Source organism: Schistocerca nitens, chromosome 4, assembly GCF_023898315.1.
Source record: "Schistocerca nitens isolate TAMUIC-IGC-003100 chromosome 4, iqSchNite1.1, whole genome shotgun sequence".
NCBI classification, from domain to species: Eukaryota; Metazoa; Arthropoda; class Insecta; order Orthoptera; family Acrididae; genus Schistocerca; species Schistocerca nitens.
In genome coordinates this window covers 517,751,275-517,770,747 of record NC_064617.1, presented here as the reverse complement: position 1 = coordinate 517,770,747, position 19,473 = coordinate 517,751,275, and the positions used below count along the sequence as shown (strand labels likewise).

At 37.6% G+C, this 19,473-nt stretch overlaps 1 protein-coding gene across 2 annotated transcripts in view; it reads right to left on the bottom strand.

Moving 5' to 3' along the window:
* Positions 1–19,473, bottom strand: part of LOC126251546 (1-phosphatidylinositol 3-phosphate 5-kinase) — a 437,758-nt gene that overhangs the window by 215,763 nt on the left and 202,522 nt on the right. For both annotated transcript variants that reach the window (XM_049952056.1, XM_049952057.1), the window contains 2 exons: positions 13,273–13,516; positions 11,240–11,412 (listed from right to left, as the gene is read on the bottom strand). In XM_049952056.1, the coding sequence (XP_049808013.1) occupies positions 11,240–11,412; positions 13,273–13,516 (417 nt within the window). The remainder of the gene's footprint in view (positions 1–11,239; positions 11,413–13,272; positions 13,517–19,473) is intronic.

Genomic DNA, 19,473 nt, shown 5'->3' with positions numbered 1-19,473 from the left:
TACTGTTGTAACTGCTGTCTGGGTTTTGTAGAATTTGTAAATAGCCTTTCACTCCCAGTATTTTACCTCTGCTACCTTAGTAGAGTATTTCTGTCAATGTTGTCAAATGGTTTCTCCAAGTTGATAAATGCTATAAACATTTGATTGCTTTCCTTACCTATCTTCTAAGAGAAGTAGTAGGGTCAGTATTGCCTTGTATGTTCCTACATTTCCCCAGAATCTAAACTCATCTTCCCTGAGGTCAGCTTCTACCAGTGTTTCCATTCTTCAATAAAGAATGTGTTTTAGGATTTTGCAGCCATGGCTTGTTAAACTGATAGTTTGCTAATATTCACACCTGTCAGCATCTGCTTTCTTTGGAATTATTATATTCTTCTTGTGGTCTGAGGGTATTTTGTGTCACACATGTCTTGCACAGCAGAGGGAATAGTTTTGTGATGGTTGGCTCTTCATCAGTAGTTCTGAGAAAAAGTTGATTACTCCAGGAACCCAGTTTCAATTTGAGTGTTTCACTGCTATGTCAAATTCTTCTCATAGAACTATATCTCCTGTCTCAGCTCCATCTATATCCTCTTCTCTTTTTATAATGTAGCCTTCAAGCACATTTCCTTTTATAATCCATCTGTATACTCCTACCACCTTTTAGTTTTCACTTCTTTACTTCGTATTGGTTTTCCAAGTGACCTCTTGATGATGACACAACTGATTCTCTTTCTCCAAAGGCCTCTTAAATTTTTTGTAGGCAGAATCTATCTTTCTGCTAGTGATATATGTTTCTAAATTCTCACGTTTGTCATCTAGCCATTCCTGATTAGTCATTTTGTACTTCCTGTCAATTTCATATTTTCCCCGTTTATCAATCGACTTCAAAATATTTCTTGTGTTATCCAAGGATTTCAACTACAGCTTGTCTTTCTTCCAATCCTCTGCTCTTATTTCATTTTGCAAAGCTGCCCATTTGTCTTCTAATGCATTCCTTTCCCTCGTTCTAATCAAATGTTGCCTAATACTCTCTCTGAAAGGCTCAGCAACATCAGGTGCTTTCAACTTATCCAGGTCTCATCTCCTTAATTTTGAATGTTTTTGCAATTTCTTCAGTTTTAATCTACAGTGCATAATCAATAAATTGTGGTTGGAATCCACATCTGCCCCTGGAAATGTCTTACAATTTAAAATATGGTTCCAAAATCTCTGTCTTATCATTATATAATCCTGTGTCTCCTGGACTTTTCCACATATATAACTTCTTTCATGGTTCTTCAACCAAATATAAGTAATGATTAAATTAGGCTCTGTGTGAAATTCTATCATTTCTATTTACAATGATGACATACACACTTCTATGCTCTCTATTGCACAGTGATCCAAGACTACGTATGGTCTCCACTCAACTGTATTTTTTATTTCCACTGTCTTCTCTCTCTTTCCCTCCCACTGCTGTCTGCCTCCATCCATCTTATCTTCTCGTTAGCTGCCACTGTATCTGACCGACCATCCGTATCTCATCATTGTCTCCTCTACCTTTCGCTCCCATGGCACTGTCTTCTCTCTATTCCACAATCACTGTTTCTCTGTTACTCTCTTTCAGCATAAAAAATTGTGAATAGGTTCACAAAAAATTGTGAATAGGTTCACATGACAAAATTTTTGATGAGGAATGTGGAATGAGGATTGAGGCAGCTGGTTGGCCATTTTTCTGTCATAGTCTTTTAAAGAGGAACATATTTGCCCTTTTGTGCTCCACCAAGAGTATTTTTCTACTGGTTCCTTTCTTTTCACTGCTGTAGCAGGGTGTGCTGCTTGTCTAAAGCAAATTATATAGGTTAGTAACGTTCTGACAGTTTATTTATATACCTCAAAAAACGTGCGAATTCCTAAGGGACCAAACTGCTGAGGTCATCAGTCTCTAGACTAAACACTACTTAAACTAACTTAAGCTAAGAACAACACACACACCCATGCCCGAGGGAAAACTCAAGCCACAGGCAGGAGGGGCCGTGCAATCCATGACATGGCACCTCTAACAGTGCAGCCATTCCGTTACATACCTCAACACATTTATAATTAAACATTGACACATATAAACAACACATAAGTATGCATAATATAAAGTTAACACAAAATCATTTGCTTTACATTTTTTTCCAGATACTTTTCTCATAGATCGTAGCTCATCAAAAATGCCCAGCTTATCATGTGTGTCTTAAAAGAGAAAAACCTTATTAGAAACATTTTACTGAATTTACAGTCTTTCCAGTTTTACATAAATTTTGGCAGTCATTTTAAGTTATTTTCAGATGTGTTAAGACCATTTTTAGCTTTTTTTTTGTCACTACAGTACCACTTTGGGCATATTTGTACAGGCGTGAAGTGCCCACTATACAGAGACAGCATGTCATCAGGTTTTATTAGTGAAAAAATGTTGACTAAAAATATAGTTTGGTGACATCAGAATTCTTTTTCTGACTCTAGAACCCTTGCAATGTATTCACTACACCACTTAATATTATGCTTAAGTCTCAGACTGGATACTGTTGTTGTTGTTGTGGTCTTCAGTCCTGAGACTGGTTTGATGCAGCTCTACATGCTACTCTATCCTGTGCAAGTTTCTTCATCTCCCAGTACCTACTGCAACCTACATCCTTCTGAATCTGCTTAGTGTATTCATCTCTTGGTCTCCCTCTACGATTTTTACCCTCCACACTGCCCTCAAATACTAAACTGGTGATCCCTTGATGCCTCAGAACATGTCCTACCAACCGATCCCTTCTTCTAGTCAAATTGTGCCACAAACTTCTCTTCTCCCCAATCCTATTCAATACCTCCTCATTAGTTAAGTGATCTACCCATCTAATCTTCAGCATTCTTCTGTAGCACCACATTTCGAAAGCTTCTATTCTCTTCTTGTCTAAACTATTTATCGTCCATGTTTCACTTCCATACATGGCTACACTCCATACAAATACTTTCAGAAACGGCTCCCTGACACTTAAATCTATACTCGATGTTAACTAATTTCTCTTCTTCAGAAAGACTTTCCTTGCCATTGCCAGTCTACATTTTATATCCTCTCTACTTCGACCATTATCAGTTATTTTGCTCCCCAAATAGCAAAACTCCTTTACTACTTTAAGTGTCTCATTTCCTAATCTAATTCCCTCAGCATCACCCGATTTAATTCGACTACATTCCATTATCCTTGTTTTGCTTTTGTTGATGTTCATCTTATATCCTCCCTTCAAGACACTGTCCATTCCGTTCAACTGCTCTTCCAAGTCCTTTCCTGTCTCTGACAGAATTACAATGTCATCAGCAAACCTCAAAGTTTTTATTTCTTCTCCATGGATTTTAATTCCTACTCCAAATATTTCTTTTGTTTCCTTCACTGCTTGCTCAATATACAGATTGAATAACATCGGGGAGAGGCTACAACCCTGTCTCTCTCCCTTCCAACCACTGCCTCCCTTTCATGCCTCTCGACTATTATAAGTGGCATCTGTTTTCTTTACAAATTCTAAATAGCCTTTCGCTCCCTGTATTTTACCCCTGCCACCTTCAGAATTTGAAAGAGAGTATTCCAGTCAACATTGTCAAAAGCTTTCTCTAAGTTTACAAATGCTAGAAACGTAGGTTTGCCTTTCCTTAATCTAGCTTCTAAGATAACTCATAGGGTCAGTATTGAATCACGTGTTCCAATATTTTTATGGAATCCAAACTGATCTTCCCCAAGGTTGGCTTCCACTAGTTTTTCCATTCATCTGTAAAGAATTCGTGTTAGTATTTTGCAGCTGTGACTTTTAAACTGATAGTTCGGTAATTTTCACATCTGTCAACACCTGCTTTCTTTGGGATTGGAATTGTTACATTCTTCTTGAAGTCTGATGGTATTTCACCTGTCTGATACATCTTGCTCATGAGTTGGTAGAGTTTTGTCAGGACTGGCTCTCCCAAGGCTGTCAGTAGTTCTAAGGGAATGTTGTCTACTCCCACCACCTTTTAGTTTTCACTTCTTTACTTTGTATTGGTTTTCCAAGTGACCTCTTGATGATGACACAACTGATTCTCTTTCTCCAAAGGTCTCTTAAAATTTTTTGTAGGCAGAATCTATCTTTCTGCTAGTGATATATGTTTCTAAATTCTCACGTTTGTCATCTAGCCATTCCTGATTAGTCATTTTGTACTTCCTGTCAATTTCATATTTTCCCCGTTTCCCCGTCTCCTGATATTCATACAAGTGGTTCTCTCTTCTCCAAAGGTCTCTTTAATTTTCCTGTAGGCAGTATCTATCTTACCCCCAGTGAGATCAGCCTCTACATCCTTACATTTGTCCTCTAGCCATGTCTGCTTAGCCATTTTGCACTTCCTGTCGATCTCATTTTTGAGACGTTTGTATTCTTTTTGGCCTGCTTCATTTACTGCATATTTATATTTTCTCCTTTCATCAATTAAATTCAATATTTCTTCTGTAACCCGAGGATTTCTACTAGCCCTCGTCTTTTTACCTACATGATCCTCTGCTGCATTCACTACTTCATCCCTCAGAGCTATCCATTCTTCTTCTACTGTATTTCTTTCCCCAATTCCTGTCAATTGTTCCATTATGCTCTCCCTGAAACTCTCTACAACCTCTGGTTTAGTTAGTTTATCCAGGTTCCATCTCCTTAAATTCCCACATTTTTGCAGTTTCTTCAGTTTTAATCTACAGTTCATAACTAACAGATTGTGGTCGGAGTCCACATCTGCCCCTGGAAATGTCTTACAATTTAAAACCTGGTTCCTAAATCTCTGTCTTACCATTATATAATCTATCTGATACCTTTTAGTATCTCCAGGCTTCTTCCATGTATACAAGCTTCTTTTATGATTCTTGAACCAAGTGTTAGCTATGATTAAGTTGTGCTCTGTGCAAAATTATACCAGGCGGCTTCCTCTTTCATTTCTTAGCCCCAATCCATATTCACCCACTACGTTTCCTTCTCTCCCTTGTCCTACTGTCGAATTCCAGTCACCCATGACTATTAAATTTTCGTCTCCCTTCACTATCTGAATAATTTCTTTTATTTCATCATACATTTCTTCAATTTCTTTGTCATCGGCAGAGCTAGTTGGCATATAAACTTGTACTACTGTAGTAGGTGTGGGCTTCGTGTCTATCTTGGCCACAATAATGCATTCACTATGCTGTTTGTAGTAGCTTATCCGCACTCCTATTTTTTTATTCATTATTAAACCAACTCCTGCATTATCCCTATTTGATTTTGTATTTATAACCCTGTATTCACCTGACAAAAAGTCTTGTTCCTCCCGCCACCGAACTTCACTAATTCCCACTGGATATTACATGCACATTTCATGTGCATATACGTAGTAACTTTGAACCTCGAGATCTTTGAAACGGAGAGTGACATAAAAAAAATGTTGCAAAGTTCCCCAAGATCATCATCTTAAAAGCATATGGTACACATTTTGATGATATGCCATGAACAGAAATTACAGAGGTGGCCATCCCCAAAGTTGATACTCAAAAATCATATTTTTTTCTGGGTGTATCTTGATAGCAGATACAGATTTTCAAAAACAGGAAAATGGCATTTCTACATGAATGTCTAAAGAATATAGAGTTAAAATTTGAGCCATTTTCTATGGTTAGTCATGTACATAATTGTGACCCATGGTGTAGAAATAGCTGAAAACCTGTTTTTCTTGTTTTCTGCATAAATATGTTAACTTCAAACCTCTAGATCTCGGTAACTGATAATGATATTAAAAAAATTTGAAGTTTTTTGAGAATATCAATAAACGTCAATGACCTGCCTTGAACAGAAATTATTGCCATCCCCACAATTTCTACTTTTTGTACCCAAAAAACGTTTTTTTGAGATTTTCTCTGGAACCACCCATGACGAAACGGTGCTTTTGTGAGCCACCTAAGGTCCACCCTAGACTACACCTAATGCAAAAGGACCAACCAATTTCCTCAATTTGCCTGGGCTGGAGGAAATGTGTAATGTTACAGCAACCAGCCACTTTTTACAATGCTATTTATTTATTTAAACAATGCCGTTACTAGTTTTGAGCTGATAGGTTCATCTTCAGATGGCTAGTTCATGTTTTACATTACATTTCGTGTTTTGTTTTCCCACCTGATGAAACTTCCTTGGGGTGGTGATGCCAATGAAGAATCCATGCCATTAAGTTCCATTCTTCATTGGCATCACCCCCCCCACCCCCCACCCCGCCGAATGAAGTTTCGTTAGGTGGGGAAAAAAAACAAAATGTAATGTAAAACATGAACGAGCCCTCTGAAGATGCACCTATCGGCTCAAAACTGTTTAAATAAATAAATAGCATTGTAAAAAGTGGCTAGTTGCTGTTATCTTCTGTGTAAGAGACAACCTATATTTTGTACACAGCCATGGGCTCAAAATGTCAGTTTTTGACAAAATAGCAGCTACAGAATGCCCATTCTTCCAGTAGGTAAACAAATCATTCTAGGTCAAGGGCTATCTACAACATTTGACCCCTTATCTCTCTAATCAATTCAATCTGTGGATATGACCCACGAAAAGAATCACATATTCACACATGGCTTTTTGGCACATACTGGTACCATGCATGGACTGATTTTCTGGGAGCTGAGAAAACCAGTTTACTGTGAAAGCAAAGAAACAACTCTGTACCCCTTTAATAGAAAAGCTACATGTAATTTGCATTCCAAACATGTATATATAGCAAACTTTCATTTTCACAAAACGAAACTACAAACTTTTGAGGGCCTCTCCAACAGTGCGAGACTACACAATGTTTACATACTTGTTGAGCTGTATGTAGGGCAGAAATATAGTTGAATTCTACCAATAATTACTGTAGACAATGAGTAAGTTACATGTTACCTAGCCACAGACTAAAAATGCTTGAATAAACTCAATGTTATATGGTCATGAAATGTATAAATAAAATTTGATAGTGGAAGTTTGAACTAAATCTATAAAATATTGAAACAGACGTGAAAACATATCAGAAAAGTAAATACTGTTATACAGCAAACAAATTTTTGAATGATAAACATGTAAAATATTATCTGTCTGAAGAACTAACACCATACACGGTGTTATTCAGGACAAATGTCAATAATTTGTGGGGTGATTCTACTGGTGAAAATAAAGCGACATAGTCCTATGAACATGTGTTTGATTTTTTATTGTTTCGGAACTGGAGTGGGCTGAAGACTACACACATCCACGAAGGAATATGAAGTCACGTGTGACTATTACTTACTGAAATTCAGTGCAAGCACTGTGGTGGACCGAATAATGGTGCGATAGATGACTGATCCATCCTACCAGAGGCGTGCGGATTTCCAACAGACAGCAACAATGTGACATTGCACCAAGGCAGCAGCTGCAAATGTACCCAGTGTGCAATCGTGAGATGGATCAATGAACAGTCGTGAGGCCATGTGCGTGTCACGCTTGAGTGTTGTTTAACTGAGGAAGCTCACTGTGCCCATGAATACCAATATGCAACTTACATTCACCTATGCAGAATACGCAGACATGCTGTTTGTGTACATGTACTGTAATGGCAGTGCACATGTGACTGTGACAGAATGCCAAAAATGTTTCCCTGATCAACAAATCCCCTATGCCAAAGTATTTTCCAGGGTTTTTCAAACACTATGTGATGCCAGAATACTACCCAGGGTATATGTAACAACAGAACTTGAACCCATCCAGTCAGTCGTGGAAAGGGAAGACATTATTGAAATGGTACAATGGAGTCCCACCAGTACACAATGCATTAGCCGTCAGCTCGACATTCTACAAACACAAGTCTGGTGTGCAATATCTTCCAAGGGCTTGTACCCATTCCATGTGCAGCCCATCCAACATCTGCATCCATGTGACTCAGTAAGCAGACAACAATTTTGTAAAATGTTGGATGTTCACATACATGTTGTCCAAGACATTTTATTTACAGATGAATCTACATTTACACACACTGGTATCATGAATAGCCAGAGTTCTCATACATGAGGGATGGAGAAACATTGATGACCTGGTGATAGGGCCTCTGTTCTTGCCAAATTGCACGACGGCTGCAGCATATGATTATTTTCTTATAGAAGACCTACCTGCACTTTTGGAAGATGTGACTTTAAAGCAACAATGGCAAATCTACTCACAACATGATGGAATACAGATTCACAGAAACAAACAAGTATTCCAATATCTGAATAATGCATTTCCTCAACAGTGGACTGGCCGTTGTGGACCCCTTAACTGGCCTGCCAGACCACACAATCTAACCCCTTTATCTGTTTATGGGTCTGGTTAAGGGAGATGTGTACGCTATGAAGGTGGATACATATGAAGAACTTGTCACTTGCATCACTGATGCTGTTGCCTGCATTAAAACCCTCTGAGATGATGTTTGATGTGCAACACAACACACCCTCCAACGCATTAACAAGTCCAATGAGATGAGTGGGGGCTTTTTGAACACCTGGGATGGATCAGTCATCTGTCCCACAATTATTCTGTCCCACAATTATTCTGTCCACCACAGTATTTACACTGAATTTTGGGAATAGCCACACTTTTCTTCATAATCATTCATGGATGTGTGTAGTCTTCAACCTGCACCAATTTGGTAATGATCAAATATTGGTCACATGTTCACAGAATATCTTCACTTCATTTACACATCTAGAATCATCTCACAAATTATGTGACATTCGTCCTGAATCACCCTGCATATACTACAAATTTATGAGTCCATATATAGTCTTAGAATTGAAAAGACTCCTATGTCACAATCTTTGATTGAATGAGGTATGTAATGTGATGATAAAAATTTGATTTAACATCACTACTGACATAACATGTTTATATTATAAAAGAGCTTTATGTACTGTGTGAGAGAGCACAGGGTTTAGAGCTATATATTTTTATCATTTTCATCATACTCAGAGTCTAGAAAGCTTTAACTCTTTAATTGCTCTGGACGTGTTAATGCACACGCCTTTGTACCTGTCCCCGTGTGCTCTGAACATGTGTATGCGCGCCACCAGTCCTTTTACCTGGTACTCTAAATGTGTCTACGTGTAGACACGTTCAGAGTACCAGGTAGAAGAACTGGTGGCGCCCATAAACATGTTCAGAGCACACAGAGACAGGTACAAAGGTGCGCGTGTTAACATATCTAGAGCAGTTAAAGGGTTAAATAAAGAGTGGCTTGCTCAGCTTTTTGTTTCTTTTCCTTTTTTTAAAATCAAATACAAATAAATTTGAAGACAAGGTGATGCAAACACTGCCATTGAGAACTAAAGGACTCTTTTCCAGAAAGAAAGAGGAGGGGTTAAAGAAAATAAGACTGTTCAAGGCTAAGTAAGAAAGGCATTCGGAACCCTGAGTCACGGGAGGGAGAGCATATAAGAGGAAACAAAAATTAACAATGGAACACTAGCAAAGACAAGGCTGTAAACAGAAGTGGCAGAGATAAATGTATAGAGTGTAAAATTGACACTTTTAAGAGGATATAAGAATGATGAAAAGGAAAAATAAACAAGGAGTGGGATCAAAATGGCAGGAGCAGATGAGCAGTTAGGGTGTGGGATAAGGTGGAGCAAAAAGAAGAAGAAGACAAAGCTGATGAGGAATGAGCATGCAGTACAGATGTCTAGCTGATAAGAAGTCTGAGCTGCTAGTGCAGGAATGAAGACTCCAAAACCTATACAAGATAAAGCACAATATCAGCTTCTACCACATCGTAAATCAGTTTTTTTCGATTGGACTGCAGTGGTATTTATTTATTTATTTATTTACTATAGATCTTTAAGCACCTGGGTTCAGCTTCTTCACAGATTTTATATTAATTACCTTTAAGGTGTAAAATTATTGAACAGTTAGTTATAAGCTACTTTTACATGCACCTACTCACTACAAAAAATTTATCCGTAAAAGTCACACAAAGTCTGACATAACAGCACACACACACACACAGCATATACTCAAAGGTGGAGGGTTGGTACAAGCACAAAATGAGGCAGTATGCTGTCAAAATTGTGTTGTACTGCGGAAATTGGGTGCAGAGACAATGGCCATGAGTCGCCAGTTGTTCAAGAATGAAAGCATGACATGAACTATAGTTTCTAAAGTGGCACAAGTTCTTCAAAGATAGCCGAGAGAGTGTAGAGGATGAGCCCCACATTGGATGGCTGTTGACATCAAGAACCAGCAACAACATGCAATGTGCGCATGAAGTGCTGGTTTCAGACTGTCGGTTAAAAGTGTGCATAGTCGCAGATGCAACTGTTATTGATGACAGTGCACACTATTAACACTGAAAATTTGGCAATGTGCCAGATCTGCAACTCATTCAAACTCATTCAAAAGGTCTTGATGGATGACCAACAACAGAGGCAAGTGTCTGCTTGTACAGACTTCTGCAACACACTGAACAGGACCCATAGCTTTTTGGACAATGTAATCATGGGAGATGAAACTGGGATATTTGGATAAGACTAGGAAACAAACTGGCAAAATTCCAAATAGCACACTGTAACAGCACCTCATCCAAAAAAGGCTCAAATGAGCAAATCCAGAATGAAAGTAATGGTTATCATTTTCTTTGACGCCAAGAAGGTAGTCCACTGTGAATTTGCACCTGAGGGGCCGATAGTAAATGGCGCTTTTTACCCAGAAATGCTACAAAGACTTAAGAGAAAGGTCAACCACATGAGGCCGACACCACCTGAAATTGGGAATTGCATCATTACAATCCATTCAGCCACATCTGCTCCAAGGTCACTGACTACGATAATAGGCATTATGATGATTCACCAATGCCCTTGCAGTCTCTACTTGGCACCAGCAAACTATTTCCTATTCCAAAAGTGAAATCCTCTGTCAAAGACATCATCATGTGATTCAAAGTGCCATCAAAGAAGCTTGCACTCATACCCTTAAGGATCTTCCAGAATCCATCTATCAGGGAGCCTTCAAGTTGTAAGAAAGCCATGGGCAAAAGTGTGTTGACACTATTCAGGGCTGTAATTTGAAGCATTGCAGCAATATCTGAAATAAATCTATTTTTCCAAAACTTTTCCTGATACTTTTTATACAAATCCTGTACATTGGCCAAGAATTAGGTTTATTGATAAGTGATTTGAATTTATCTGAGATTGCACATAAATATTGTTGTTTACACATTGCGTGGATCAGATCTTGTTACTTACTTGAAAGATGCTACAATTTTTCCAAGTCCAAAGTACAGATAATGATCATGATGTAATGAATGCTGGCAGCTGTGATGTCGTCTTGTATACACACCACCATGAAACCTAAGTTCCAGGAATTTCGCAAATGACAGTGACCATGCATTGTGTGTCATTGGCACTACAGGAGAAGTCTGTGACATGAACAGAAAACACATTTTTGTGTATATTTGTATAAAAAATGCAAAAATCTCTCTCAAAAACCTATACAAATATTAGACAATCAACTACACCACACACACACACACACAAACACACACACACACACACACACACACACACACACACAGACAGAGAGAGAGAGAGAGAGAGAGAGAGCTACTCAAAGAATGTAGCTGTAGCTGTAAGTGTTAATTAAAATTAAGGTCAAGTTTGTTGGTGTGATTTCCACAGCAACATATGAATAATTGTCTATAAATTAAAAATATTTCTCTTGCTGTACTATTAACATTTAATTTTCCAGACATATTTCCCCTTTTACATAAATCACATACTAATGATGCCTTCAAGTAAAAGGAAAAATGCACCTGAGACATTAAGTACCAACAGCGCAGTGCAGAAAAAAGGTCCAGTTTATAAATGAAGAAAATAATGTTAACCTCAATGTTCAAATAAAATTTTTAGAAATCAGTAGTACAAATGGAATTTGAACATTTATTTCAAACAGAGGACTAACAGACAAAACTACAAAAAATAATCAGCAACAAGGATATGTTGAGTAATTTAGTGTAATGGTATTGTAAGTTCAATAATGGATAAAGCAAACAGCAAGCTTTAATTGGCTACTAGCAAACTGAAAATTGCAATTAGTCTATGAAAACTCATAAAACTGCTTAAGTATGTGAGATTCACCAATGACTTTCAGAAGGCATAAGTTGATGAAAGCAATGTGCATGCAAACAGCTATTTTTCACATGACACTATGCACTCTTGTGTTTTCAGGAAATGATGCATCTGACCATAATGTTCTAAAATTTTAATTTTTTCATATAACCTGTGTACACAATTTGCATATGGCAGTCCCGACATGTTTTGACTGGTCTGTTTCAGCATTAAGCATAGTCTGGCTTACATTATACTGATTTTTTTCTTAAACTTATTGTGCATTTTCAGTAATAATAATTGTTGCAAAAGACAGCAGAGGAATGGAAGATCAGTTGTCTGGAATGTATAGCATCTTGGAAACAGGCCATGACATGAACATTATCAAAAGTAAAACAAGAATAATGGAATGTAGTCAAATTAAATCAAGCAATGCTGATGAAATTAGACTAGAAAATGAGATGCTAAAAGTAGTAAATGAGCTTTGCTGTTTTGCCAGCAAAGTAACTAATGATGGCCAAAGTAGAGAAGGTATAAAATACCGACTGGTAATATATAAAAACAGAGTTTTTGAAAAAGGGGAATTTGTTAACAATGAATATCAATTTACATGTTGTAAATCTTTTTTGGAAGTATGCTGGTGCTACAGGAGAAACCAGTCTCCAGACTGAAGATAGCAGCAGCAGCAACAACAACAACAATATAACAAGCAATTATTAAGGACTCCAATTTTTAATATTAGTACTCCAATATGATACAATAACACACAGATTCAATGACTTATATTTCTCTGTATCAGTGTTAGTCAACCTGGTCCCTACCACCCATTACAGCTTTCAGGGTGGGATGTAGACACCAGGAGTTTTAAAACCACTTTCATTGGGCTTTCATAAAATTTTGATATAAATTATTTTGTGTCTAATTATTGTTATTATTATTATTATTACATGCTTTAACTTGCTGTAACTTTGCTTTATAAATTATATAGCATACAGTTCCATTACTGTGAAACCAGTGGGCTGTTAGAAATTTTACTACTAACAGATACAAAACTGAGTGGTAGGTAAAAAATCTTGACTACCCCTGCTCTATATCACAGGACTGTTACCAATTGGCATTCTGACATGATTTTGATAAACTGTAATTTTATAATAAACAAAACAAATACTAACAGTGTTGCATAGATTACACCAGCTCCACATAAGAATCTCGTTGTTTGTTGCAGGAAGTGGCTGATCCAGTTCCTTTAGCAACACATGTACACAGCCAGCATCATGAACAAATCGTCGTACGTGACTCAACATTGGAGTGTCACAAGTGTCAGAAGGACATAAGTAGGATGGTCGGAAGCAGTAACGTTCCAGGAAATTCCCCAGTGAAATATCATTGCGACCATAAAACTCCATGTTCACAATCCTGTAAAACACATTTAAAAGTTTCTGTAACAAAAAATATGCTCACATATATGATACTACACATAACAATTATTAAAGTGCTAAAGTACCGCTATCAGTGGACACTTTTTCACAAGATGTACCCAGAAAATAAGTTTGCTTGAATGAAAAATTAAATACGATATCACTGACATCCTGCGCATCAGTTACAATGATTCATAATTTACATTTGACAAGTTTATCAGTATATATACAACGATGTGTGGCATAATGGCAAAAGAGATAATGCATGAATTGACAGAAGAATTTCAAAGTAACTGTAGTAAGCCACTGATTCTATTGGATACCTAAATGAAAACATTTTAACAGTCATCTTCTTTTAATTCTTTCAAAAGGCAGCTTAAAAAGTATCATCAGTTCTAGCACATTTAGAAATAGGCAGTACTTTGGGTGGAATGAAAGAAACTTTCAAAAGCCTTTGGCTGCAGATGGGGGCAATGAGTAACTTAGGAGATACCCCCAGTGTAGTGAAGCAACTTAAGTCACTCAAAAAAGCACATCTTCCAATCCAGACTGAACAATAGTCAGGTTCCTTTCAGAGTATGCTGACATTATAGTTCCCTATTTAACAGTCATATACAACTGCTCGTTCGACAAAATGTCCCTACAAAAGGACTGGAAAGGTGCACAGGTCACACCCAAATAGGAGAAAGGAAACAGAACTAATCTGCTGAATTACGGACCCCAATGACTCAATCTGAGGTAAGATTTTGTAACATATACTGTGTTCAAATAATATCAAATATCTTTACAAGAATTAGCTCCAATTGACACATAGTGAGCAATGGGTTCAGAAAATATCATTCTTGTGAGGCATAACTGGGCCTTTATTCACAAAAAGTAACAAGTGATTTGGTTATAATAGAGGGAAACATTCCACGTAGGAAAAATATATCTAAAAACAAAGATGATGTGACTTACCAAATGAAAGTGCTGGCAGGTCGACAGGCACACAAACCAACACAAACATACACACAAAATTCAAGCTTTCGCAACCAACTGTTGCCTCGTCAGGAAAGAGGGAAGGAGAGGGAAAGACGAAAGGATGTGGGTTTTAAGGGAGAGGGTAAGGAGTCATTCCAATCCCGGGAGCGGAAAGACTTACCTTAGGGGGAAAAAAGGACGGGTATACACTCGCACACACACACACACATATCCATCCACACATATACAGACACAAGCAGACATATTTAAAGACCAATATGTCTGCTTGTGTCTGTATATGTGTGGATGGATATGTGTGTGTGTGTGCGAGTGTATACCCGTCCTTTTTTCCCCCTAAGGTAAGTCTTTCCGCTCCCGGGATTGGAATGACTCCTTACCCTCTCCCTTAAAACCCACATCCTTTCGTCTTTCCCTCTCCTTCCCTCTTTCCTGACGAGGCAACAGTTTGTTGCGAAAGCTTGAATTTTGTGTGTATGTTTGTGTTTGTTTGTGTGTCTGTCGACCTGCCAGCACTTTCATTTGGTAAGTCACATCATCTTTGTTTTTAGATATAAAGTAACGAGTGATGTTGACAAGGGATCTGAAGTTGGTTCCATATTTCTACATATAATTATTCAAGGAAAGTAGAAGAATCTGTATTGCATTTCTTTCCAACTGATCAATGAGTAGTAGTAGTCTCATTATATCACCCAAGATAACAATCAAATAACAACCAAAGCAGAACAATATTAAATCAACAGGTATGGGAAGGGGAGGTTGGCAAAACTTATAGGTGACAGCATAGGTGGGGGTGGTGGGATCACTCATGGGAAAATTCTGGTAGTTGTGGGTGTTAGAGCTGTACCTTTTTTAGATTGAAGTCAGCTGATAGGTATTCCTGCTTAAGGGAAGTCTCTCTAACAAAGAAACCACTTTCTACAAAGCTTGGGTATCCGATTAATGAGGGAATTAGTATATTTCATCAAAATATACAAGGTATTATAGATAAAGTTAGTGAACTGCTTATAGATGTTGACTCTGAAATTATTGGTATATCTGAACACTTCTTAAATAAGGAGATAATTCAGAGGCTTCCTTTACCAGGGTACAGGTTGGCTGGCAGCTTTTCTAGGAGCTCTTTGCGGTGTGGGCGAGTAGCCATGTATGTGAAAAACGGTATCCCATTTGAGTCAATTGATGTTTCAAAGTACTGCACTGAAAAGGTGTTTGAATGTTGTGCAGGTGTGGTTAAATTTAGTGGAGCTAAACTTCTTACTGTTGTTATTTATAGATTCCCAGACTCCGATTTCACAACATTTTTGCTAAAGCTAGAGGAGGTTCTTGGTTCACTTTATAGGAAATACAAAAAGTTAGTTATATGTGGTGACTTCAATATTAATTGTATAAGTGATTGTACAAGGAAAAGGATGCTGGTAGACCTCCTTAATTCATATAATCTTATGCAAACCGTATTCTTTCCAACGAGAGTGCAAGGGGACAGTAGAACAACCATAGACAATATTTTTGTTCATTCGTCATTATTAGAAGGGCATTCTGTTAGCAAAAAGGTGAATGGCCTTTCAGATCATGATGCACAAATTTTAAGTCTAAAAGATTTTTGTGCTGCAACACATGTTAAATATAGTTACCAACTTTTTAGGAAAGCTGATCCAGTTGCTGTACAGACTTTTGTAAACCTTATCAAGGAACAAGAGTGGCAAGATGTTTATAGTGCTGATACAGTAGACGATAAATATAATGCTTTCCTCAAGACTTTTCTCGTGCTCTTTGAAAGTTGCTTTCCGTTAGAACGTTCAAAACAGGGTACTAGCACAAACAGGCAGCCTGGGTGGCTGACTAATGGGATAAGAATATCTTGTAGAACAAAGTGGCAATTATATCAAAACGTTAGAAACAGTCAAAATCTAAATGCAGCAGCCCATTACAAACAGTATTGTAAGGTGCTTAAAAAAGTTATTAGGAAGGCAAAAAGTATGTGGTATGCAGATAGAATAGCTAAGTCTCAGGATAAAATTAAAACCATATGGTCAGTCGTAAAGGAAGTGGCTGGTCTGCAGAGACAGGTCGAGAATATAGAATCAGTGCGTAGTGGGGATGTCCGTGTTACTGATAAGTCGCATATATGTACAGTACTTAATAATCACTTTCTGAATATAGCAGGTGAACTAAATAGAAACTTAGTCCCAACAGGGAATCATATAGCGCTCTTAGAAAAAAGTGTTCCGAGACTGTTACCTGAAATGCTCCTCCATGATACTGACAAGAGGGAGATTGAGTTAATAATTAAATCACTAAATACCAAGAACTCTCATGGATATGACGGGGTATCTAGCAGAATACTGAAGTATTGTTCTGCGTATGTTAGCTCAGTACTTAGCCATATCTGTAACTTTTCCTTTAGGAGTGGTCGGTTTCCTGACCGATTAAAGTACTCGGTAGTGAAGCCACTTTATAAAAAGGGAGACAGGGATAATGTTGACAATTATAGACCTATTTCTATGCCATCGGTGTTTGCTAAAGTTATCGAGAGGGTTGTATATACAAGGTTACTGCAGCATTTAAATTCACATAATTTGCTGTCAAATGTACAGTTTGGTTTTAGAAATGGCTTAACAACTGAAAATGCTATAGTCTCTTTTCTCTGTGAGGTTTTGGACGGATTAAATAAAAGGTTGTGAACGTTAGGTGTTTTCTTTGATTTAACAAAGGCTTTTGACTGTGTTGACCACAAAATATTACTGCAGAAGTTGGAACATTATGGAGTAAGGGGAGTAGCTTACAATTGGTTCGCCTCCTACTTTAAGAACAGTAAGCAGAAGGTAATCCTCCGCAATATTGAGAGTGGTAATGATGTTCAGTCCCAATGGGGCACTATTAAATGGGGCGTTCCCCAGGGGTCGGTGCTGGGGCCACTGCTGTTTCTTGTTTATATAAATGATATGCCTTCTAGTATTACAGGTGATTCAAAAATATTTGTTTGCTGATGACACCACCTTGGTAGTGAAGGATCTTGTGTGTAATATTGAAACATTATCAAATAATGTAGTTCATGATATAAGTTCGTGGCTTGTGGAAAATAAATTGATGCTAAATCACAGTAAGACTCAGTTTTTACAGTTTCTAACTCACAATTCAACAAGAACTGACATTTTAATCAGACAGAATGGGCATGTTATAAGCGAGACGGAACAGTTCAAGTTCCTAGGCGTACGGATAGATAGTAAGCTGTTGTGGAAAGCCCATGTTCAGGATCTTGTTCAGAAACTAAATGCCGCTTTATTTACCATTAGAACAGTATCTGAAATAAGTGACATTTCAACACGAAAAGTAGTATACTTCGCATATTTTCATATGCTTATGTCACATGGTATTATTTTTTGGGGTAATTCTTCTGATTCAAAAAGGGTATTTTTGGCTCAAAAACGGGCTGTTCGGGCTATGTATGGTGTAAGTTTGAAAACCTCTTGTCGACCCCTATTCAATAGTCTGGGAATTTTGACATTGCCCTCACAGTATGTATTTTCTTTAATGTCGTTTGTTGTTAGCAATATTAGCTTATTCCCAAGAGTTAGCAGCTTTCACTCAGTTAATACTAGGCAGAAATCAAATCTGCATGTGGAATGCACTTCCTTGACTCTTGTGCAGAAAGGAGTGCAGTATTCTGCTGCATCCATTTTCAATAAGCTACCACAAGAACTCAAAAATCTTAGCAGTAGCCCAAACACTTTTAAGTCTAAACTGAAGAGTTTCCTCATGGCTCACTCCTTCTATTCTGTCGAGGAGCTCCTGGAAGAGCTAAAAACTTAAGCAAATTCCAGTGTTACATTCTTGATTTTCTTTATTTAAACTAACGACTTGTCGCCTGAATATGTTTCTTATATTTCATTTTATCTGTTTCTACAATCGTGTTATAATTTCATGTATTGACTCGTTCCATGACCATGGAGACTTCTCCTAAATGTGGTCCCACGGAACAATAAATAAATAAATAAAATCTCTACTGAATCAAGTGTACTAAATCAAACCCAATACTCTACACCACATACTTTAGTGTTTTTATGCTCTCTGCAAAGGTAAGCACACATTTCTGATTATACCAACAGGGGCTTTATACCATACAAATGTGAATGACCTGCTCATTTGATTTACTTCCGAAATGAAATGGGATTTCCCTAAAAACAAGTATAACTGTTGTTTTGTGCAGTCCTTTGTGTTTTGATTCAAGTGTCCAAAATGGGTGATAAATGAAAAAAACCTTGTAGTGTCTATGGATCAGAAATTATGTTCTGTAATCTGACTGGATGCTGGGGCAAGGGCCAAAACTATTGCTCTGGAGTTAGGGATAGGAAAAAGTACTACTGTGACTGGAAGAAAAATCCAGTAGAAATTGTGAAGTGATGTGCTGTACTTTCCTAGCTAATGCAAGTTGGGAAGAAAAGTAAGAGAGACACTGTTGAAAGGTAAGCATATGAAGCTGAGGAAGTTTTATTTTTGTTGCATGCAACATTTAAGAGGAAAAGGTTTGCCCATTACTGGGCTGATACAGCACGAAAAGGCACTGTAGTTTGAGCAGCAGTGCATCAATGTCAATGATGGATAGTTTGATCAGTGGAAAAACAATTCAGTACTCACAAGATAACCATTAGCAGAGAGGATTTATTGCCTGACAAAGAAGGTGTGAAGGTTTGCCATCATTTAAAGACTATTTGAAGTTAAATGAATAGGTGGGAATTTCTAGCAAAGTCATACAATTGTGATGAGAGTGGTATAAATTACAAGACGCTTCCTACGAAAATGCTTGCATCAAAAGAAGGGAGATGTGGCACCCACAAACAAGAAACGTAAGGAACAAATTATCATATTGGCTTGCAGTAATCCACCTGTCAACCACAAGCTAAGGCTTACATTAATAGGGAAATCATGGAAACCTAGAGCTTTCAAAATGCTGAAAAATCAGGAACATATCAAAATATA